Raw genomic sequence first — 8,316 nt, 5'->3', positions numbered from 1 at the left:
CTGAGAGAGAGTGGCATAGACGCCACTGACGCCTCAGTGTATTCTGGGGATTTGCACTGAGATCTTTAAGGAGGAATCTGTGATTCATCAGAGGAAAGTCTACTGCTTCATACATCTGAGCATTCAGGAGTTTCTTGCTGCATTCTATATCTTTTACTGCCATCTGACAAAGAACATGGAGCCATTGCAGTTGTTTCTGAATGATAAACATGAGAAGTACAGCTCTACAAAAAACATGTCTGCACTACTATCATCAGCAGTCGACAAAACCCTACAGACTGAAAATGGACATCTGGATCTTTTTTTCTGCGGTTCCTGCTGGGTGTCTCACTGGAGTCCAGTCAGAAACTCTTACAGGATCTACTGACACACACAGAGAACAGCTCAGAGAGCATTGGAGAAACCACACAGTACATTAAAGATGAACTTAAAGGAAGTTACGGTCTATCGGCTGACAGATCCATCAATCTGTTCCTCTGTCTGCTGGAAGTGAATGATCAGACTCTGTACAGGGAGATTCAGGAATTTGTGAAATCAAACAAACACTCAGAGAAGAAACTCTCTCCTGCTCACTGCTCAGCAATTGCCTACATGCTTCAGATGTTAGAAGAGGTGCTGGATGAGTTTGACCTCATGAAATACAACACATCTGATGAGGGTAGATGGAGACTGATACCAGCTGTGATGAACTGCAGAAAAGCCCTGTGAGTATTCATTCATAACAAAATAAACATTTGTATGTAGTTTAGATTCAAACTAATTTATCTATGGAACCATAACTCAATTTTTATTCATAGAACACAAATGTGGAAATAATTGCATACTTTTTATATGGATATCGAAAAAGAAAGGATATAAACAGTTGAAGCCTCACTAAAGAGTAGGCTGTAGAAGCACAGTCGTGTGAAAACTGTTTATAATCTCATGGTCAGAATTCAAAGCACACAGTTTTATATCCCAGACAAAGTTTTACTTAGTACAGTGTTTCCCAAAACTGTTTCTGAAGTCAAACCAATGTCATTTGAGTTTAATGGCAGCAGTGATGAAGAGTCTCCAGCTGTGCTTCATCACATACTTTCAGCTCACCTGACTCTATTTCACATGCTTTTGTTAGGGTTTTCACACAGCTAATGTATCAATTATGAAGTGTTTTTAGAAAGCTTCATGTCATATAGTGTATTAGCTTTGGCAGTGGTTTTTCAATGCTGGCCCTGGGGACCCACAGCACTGCACATTTTGTATATCTGTCTTATCTGACACACTCAGTTAAGTTCCCTGACCTGAAGATCTGAATCAGGTGTTTTAAAAAGAGGTCAAACATCCAAGATTTTTAATAATGTAAATTGGAAATGTTATTTTGGGGTCTATGCCCCCAAAATGAGACTGACAATTAACGAGTGAAATAAGGAAGACATTCTGCACAATGGGGCTTCTCAATTAGAAGGCTATACAATATTGAGGCTGTGTCCTTCCTATATCAGTCCTTCTGAGGACTAAAGACTTGTGTCCTTCTTAGCATTAAACACTAGAACAGGGCTGGGCAACTCCCACAATATACCAGCCATATTTAAATAATAAATCCCAGTTTTACAATTTATTTTTGTTTTTAAATTAAATGAAAAGAGATTAAATGAATATAAGTTTGAACTATAATGTTTTTTTTGTGATATAAAATCATTTTGGTGATCATATATTATTTTCAGACATGCACAGACCTACTATATACCGAGTACTCATTTTCTATGACATACTGTATATCAGGGGATTGTGTAACTTAAGTATATTGGACAAGTAAATTCACTTTGATATGAAGAATTCACACTGCTAGCCATTTCAACACACTGTGAAACAATAAGAAACTTTTTTTAGTATTTCTTGATTTTTGAGTGTAACAGAAATAAAATACTGTATCTGCCACCAGAAAACACCTCCTCTTCTGTGTGTGCAACATCTAGGTATAATAATATTATCTGCTAAAACCATAACATTAAATCTGATTGGTTTTCATTGGAGACGTCATATGTAAATGATATGCAGCCCGTGACACTTGCACTTGGGCCATAGTGTGGCCTACTGGGAAAAAAAGGTTGAGAACCACTGCCTTAAATAGGGCACTATTTGAGGGGACAGCCATTTGTAGTGGTGTCTGAAAGACATTTCAGAGTCCACTCATTCAATCCCACAATGCACTACAATAACGAGTGTACAACTGATGTACACTCAACGGCTAGATAATACCCATAATGCACTGTGAGAGTCGCGCCGCATGAATTCCTGTGTCTGACCAGAGGATGGCTCCCACAGCTGAATCATCCATCCACTTCCCAATGTGGTTTATAGTGTAATATCATACAGATATAAATTAATTTTTACTTGATTATTAAATTGTTTAATTAAGGTATATACATGCTAGTTTACATGCACAGATTATAGAACACGTTTTTAACATCCATCTCCTCCTCTTTGCATCTTCCTTCATAGACTTGTTGGATGTGGTCTCTCTGATCAGTGCTGTGAAAGTTTGTCTTCAGCTCTACAGTCATCATGTACCTATTTGAGAGAGCTGGACCTGAGTAACAATGACATCCAGGATTCAGGAGTGATGCTGCTCACCATTGGACTGATGAGTTCCCACACTGTCAACTGAACAAACTGAGGTTTAACCTTCACGTTCACTATTAGATATGCACAATCTATGAGCAATCAATGTATTACTGGCTGATAACTGGGAATATTCAGTTATTACTGTCTCAGTAATAGAGAGTTATTTTGCTATATTTTAACTGTTTTGGTGTATTTGCATGCTCACTACTTACACATTATCTTATTTGTCAGGTGGTTTCAAAATATATATATATATATATATATATATATATATATATATATATATAGTACAATGCGTGGCCTATCATGCAGCAAATCTATTCAGTGTGGAGAACACAAATGTAAACTACTATTAATGCTTGGTTGCTATGGATACAAGGGTTCCAATACAATATTATTGGTGGCTTATTGATAGTATAAGATTTACTTAACAAGTAAAGTATGTAAAAGGTAAATGACAGTCGGGTGTCAATTAATTTTGACATTTTAATTACTGAATCCTTTGTTTTGTTCAGACTGGCAGGTTGTCGATTGACTACTCAGTGCTGTGAAAGTTTGTCTTCAGCTCTAGAATCATCTAACTCCCCTCTGAGAGAGTTGGACCTGAGTAACAATGACCTGCAGGATTCTGGAGTGAATCTGCTCTCTACTGGACTGAAGAGTTCAAACTGTCAACTAAACATACTGAGGTGTGACTCTCACATATTCACTATATACTTGTCTGTGTATAAACAGATGTTTTGTAGTAATCAAATTTTATTTTAAATTTGACTATTTGAAAAAAAAGTTTTTTATTAGTGTCATTTTATAACAAATAAAAATTTGTGAGATGAGTAAAGAACCCTAGTGACTGAGCAGGTAGTTGAAAAAGAAGGCAGTGGACCAAACTGGTTATGGGACTCGCAGCACGGTAGGCAGAAAAAGAGGTAGACTTGAGGTAGGTTTGCTGACAGATAGTCGGAGATCCCTGGGACTGGAGGGATGCTGTCAGTGGAGCCAAATGAGCTGGAGAAAGGGGAGCAGACACAACAGAGGAAAGTACAAAAAAATAACACAAACAATAGGTAAGAGCAGACAAAGTGAAATCAGGGCAAGTGGAACAGACTAGGGAGCCAAAAATAAAAACTAGGTAGACTGGGCAAAGGACTAGACCAACTGAGAAAGCACATGGCAAACTAACACAAACAAGGCCATGTGCTTGCAGACATGACAAATAAAACAAACCTGGGACATGGAATTAGGATTGTACAAAAATTACATTTCGATCTTTTGTGAACAACCTTAGTAGTCAAAAATGTAACATTCTCATTCAGTCAGATTGAAGGACCAGAATATATTGTGTATATATCTTTTAAATTTTTCTTTAAATGTTAATCTTCTGCTAGCATGTTCTTTTGTAGCTAGTAATGGGTTTATTAGCTTAAAACCACACCGATAAGGTCCACCTTAGGTCAGAATTATTAGGTTATAATAGCTTGAGCTTGACCTGTTTGTTTTTATGATTGACATACATTTCCTCCCTCTGACAAGACAAAAAAAACACTGAAGATCCACTTTGCTGTAGTGCTTGGCTCCAACAATAATCAAACAACTAAACAAGCTAATCAAGGTCTTCAGGATTACCAGAATGCTACGAGCATGTTTTATCAGGGTTAGGAGTTAAACTCTGCAGGAAAATGGATCTTGAGGGCCAGAGTTGCCCAGTGCTCCTGCTGTAGAATATACAGCGATTTTTAATTGATTTTAATTGTTTACACAGATCTGTGTGAATGGGGATCATTTTTGACAACATTGTCATCTGTATGCGAATAATGGAAAAGTTTTTTTTGTTTGTTTGTTTGTTTTTTCATTTTTAGTACATTGTTCATGTAAAAATCTTATATCGCTCCTTTCTGACATTGGTGTTGATTTAGTTCCTGCTTTGTTTTTGTTTAGACTTGGCCATCTGTAATCTTTCACCTGGTCAGTGCTGTGAAAGTTTTGTCTTCAGTTCTACAAATATTCAACTCTCATCTGAGAGAGCTGGACCTGAGGAACAATGCCCTGATCGATTCAGGAGTGAAGCTGCTCTCCTTTGGACTGAAGAGGTCACACTGTCATCTGAACATACTTAGGTAATTAAGAATGCAGATAAATATTTACTCTGATCAAATTAAATGTCTAACTTGCTCTTGATTTCTTGGGAGCTTGTAACATCACATCAGAAGACAGTTGCTTTTATTTTCTCTAGTCTTTCACTGAAAACTTTTGGTCTTGGTTTTTAATAAATTGTCTTATTTTTACATTGTGGGATGCTCTGACACAGTACAATATGAATGAGGTGCAATCATTTCATCATAACGTCTGACATAATAGTGAATTTGAATAGTAATGCCAATCAGAGATGATAACTAGAGACAGTTCTCAGAGTTCCATCATAGCAGAATTGCAATTCTTGTATTAAGGTTATTAAATAATGCCTTATTTTCAAAAGAAAAAGAAAAAAAGGTGGGAATAATGAACACATTAACTTCCATAGCTTGTTAAAGTAACATTAAAAGGTGCCAAATAGCTGATAAATGAGGAATACATTAACCCTTTAGAGCCTTAAGCTAAAATAGGCTGTTTTCACAATGTGATATCTTCAAATGCAAGGTGTTGACAATTTAAATAGACAAAAAAAAAAAAAAAGGAATAAATTATCTGATTATTATGTAGAAAAAAAAAGAAATCATGATCGAAAGAATTTAACACTTCAAACTTGAAACTCCAACTATATTACATATATACAAGTCTTTGTGACACTGGGTTGCACAGATTTCATTCAGGAGAAATACACACACACACACACACACAAACACATGCACACATATGCATATACTCGCATACATTTACACGCAAGGATACATTATACAGATACATAGAACACATGCAAAAGAGTCTCACTCATCCTCCTCCCAAGTCTCATCAGATATCATCCTAATTGGGTTTCTGTGTTGTGTACTCCTTCTTCACCATGTTTTTGTTTGTTTCTTTTATTATTAATGCAATACAAATCTCCATAAACTGCCCCACTCCATATCTCTCCATTAAAATCCTCCTTTCACCCGCTGTCCATGAAAGCAGCTGCCATTTGCTGACGGAAAAGCACAAAATCACAGTAATAACCCATATATTGTCGAAAAGCCCATGTTGTCTTAATGTCTGCTTCAATTTGAAATATTATGATAGTGCAAACTTTCCTGCTTCCAGTCAGTGATCTCACATCATACTCATGCAGAATGTCCAATGTGGGCAATCTGGTCACGATGATTACTATTTTTAATGTTTTTGGAAGTATGGTCATGCTCATCAACCCTGCATTTATTTGATCAAAAATACAGAAAAAAACAGCATTATTGTGAGATATTATTACAATTTAAAATAATGGTTTTCTATTTTAATATACTTTCAAATATAATTTATTTCTGTGATGCAAAGCTGAATTTTCATCATTCATTGTTAACAAAAGCTTCACTGATGTAACACTAGGCTATATCACAGTAAACACCTCATAATCTGTCCAACACAATCCAAAGAAATCTTGTCTAAACATTCATATTATTCAGAAATGATTGACATCTCTCTTTTCAAACAGATTGCATAAACAAAGAATATTTGACTTACATTATTTAAAACTTAACATTTAAACGTTTCTTTAGTCATGTCTCATGTTTGTGTGATAAGTATTCACTAAGTTACAGTTCATTTTTTTAACAAATATCAGAATGAACTTTATTGAGAAAGAGACGGCAGATCATGCATCATGTTAGTTTTCTTTATTTTGCAAAAAGCACATTTTGAGCTTACTGTGAGTGCACTCAAATAAAAGTAGACAATTCTGTAGTTTCAATTGATATATTACATTTATATGCATGACAAAAATGACTTATAAATGACAATAAGTTGTTTTGTTTTTTTTGCTATGTGAGGAAATCCAGCAACTCCAGAGTGTTGAAAAACATTTTAAGTGCAGTAGAGGCTGTAATTATGCAGAACAATTAATCTTATTAACAAAACATGCATATGCACAAATAGTTTGGGCATGTTGCAGTGATACAGCAATCTGACTGCACATTCAGAGTATAGTCTTAAAACTGAAAGTAGAGAAATGGAGGAATGATTATATTAAAGACTCTTTCCTTGCCCTTGTATTCAGTTTGTGTTTGGAAACTGTTGAACTGTTTTTATACTGTTTGATTGATTTCAGTAAAACATAGTGATAAATTGACAAACTAATGTCATGTAAGTCCTTGCTGTGTGTGTTTGTAGATTGTCTGGCTGTATGGTGACAGAAGAAGGCTGTGGTTATCTGTCTTCAGCTCTGAGTTCAAACCCCTCACACCTGAGAGAGCTGGATCTGAGCTACAATTACCCAGGGGATTCAGGAGTCAAGCTGCTCACTGATAAACTCAACCATCCAAAATACAGGCTACAAAAACTCAAGTATGTGTGTGTGTGTGTGTGTGTGTTTACTAATTGCATCATACATGCGTGACACTTTGTCACATAACGTGACACTTTGTGTTTTACAGTGTGGATCATGGAGGAGAATTCAGGATTACAGCAGGACTACCCAAATGTATGTCTACAATCACACACACGCACCTTTAGTGACTGTTGTTGTTGTGTTATAATATTTCTCTCTTTTTGTGTTCAGATGCCTGTAAACTCACACTGGATCCAAACACAGTAAACAATGAACTTATTCTTTCTGATGAGAACAAAAAGGTGATATGTTTGGAAGAGTATCAGTCATATCCTGACCATCCAGAGAGATTTGATGAGTGTCCTCAGGTTCTGTGTAGAGAGGGTCTGTCTGGACGCTGTTACTGGGAGGCTGAATGGAGAGGAGAGGTTGATGTATCAGTGACATATAAAGGAATCAACAGGAAAGGGTGGTGTGATTGTCAGTTTGGACTCAATGAGTACTCCTGGAGTCTGAACTGCTCTGATAACAGATTCACTGTCTGGCATGATAAAAAGTCAACTGACATACGTGTACCATCAGGCTGCATTAAAAGAGTTGGAGTGTATGTGGATATGTCAGTCGGTACTCTGTCCTTCTACAGCGTCTCCGACACACACACACTCACACACTTACACACATTCACCTCCACATTTACTGAGTCTCTCTATGCTGGATTTTGGGTTTATCGCCTTAACTCCTCAGTGTCTCTGTTTGAGTTTGAAAAGCTTGTAAGAAAAAACAGAGATGTTGCACATAAATGAATTAAATACTTTATAAATCTTTAACACACACAAAAACTCACATGTTGGGTTTCTGTGTTTTATGGGGACTCTCCATAGACATGTTTTTTACATTGCACAAACTATATATTCTATCCCCTAATCCTAAACACAACCCTCTCAGATATCTTTTATGTATTAAAAAAAACTTAATTTAGTATGATTTTTAAGCTGTTTTTCTCATGGGGACTAAAGTGTTCTAACAAAATCAAACATTTCTAACCTTTTGGGGAAATTTTATCCCCACAATATAGGGAATACCTGAAACACACACATATAAACTGAATAAAATATATAATAATTCCACATACACCCTTGCTACAATTGTACATGTATCTAGAATTTGTAATATTTCAATGTAACATTCTGATGCAGTGCTCTTAAGAGCATAATCATATGTGTAAATATGAGAATGTTAAAGTACTGAAGTATTCTGAGCAGAAA

The 8,316-nt window shown here is 36.0% G+C and overlaps 1 protein-coding gene and 1 pseudogene across 1 annotated transcript; both read left to right on the top strand.

The window, feature by feature from the left end:
• The first annotated feature begins 108 nt into the window (after positions 1-108).
• On the top strand, positions 109-3,534 carry LOC137025339 (ribonuclease inhibitor-like; annotated as a pseudogene).
• Positions 3,535-3,585: 51 nt separating this feature from the next.
• LOC137025338 (tripartite motif-containing protein 16-like) lies at positions 3,586-8,316 on the top strand. Its single transcript, XM_067393336.1, has 5 exons — positions 3,586-3,642; positions 4,540-4,718; positions 6,895-7,068; positions 7,158-7,204; positions 7,283-8,316. The coding sequence occupies exons 1-5, from the start codon at positions 3,586-3,588 to the stop codon at positions 7,852-7,854; spliced, it is 1,029 nt and encodes a 342-aa protein (XP_067249437.1). The 3' UTR covers positions 7,855-8,316.

This window comes from Chanodichthys erythropterus, chromosome 8 (genome assembly GCF_024489055.1).
Source record: "Chanodichthys erythropterus isolate Z2021 chromosome 8, ASM2448905v1, whole genome shotgun sequence".
NCBI lineage: Eukaryota > Metazoa > Chordata > Actinopteri > Cypriniformes > Xenocyprididae > Chanodichthys > Chanodichthys erythropterus.
Note: the sequence above shows the minus strand (reverse complement) of the source record. Positions and strands in the feature narration are given on the sequence as shown.

Bases quoted from the DNA above. Each gene is read 5' to 3' on its own strand.
- LOC137025338 (XM_067393336.1), top strand. From the start codon at position 3,586: ATGCTGTCAGTGGAGCCAAATGAGCTGGAGAAAGGGGAGCAGACACAA. The intron at 3,643-4,539 runs GTACAAAAAAAT...GTTTTTGTTTAG, and splicing joins AGCAGACACAACAGAGGAAA to ACTTGGCCATCTGTAATCTT. The intron at 7,069-7,157 runs GTATGTGTGTGT...TGTGTTTTACAG, and splicing joins TACAGGCTACAAAAACTCAA to TGTGGATCATGGAGGAGAAT.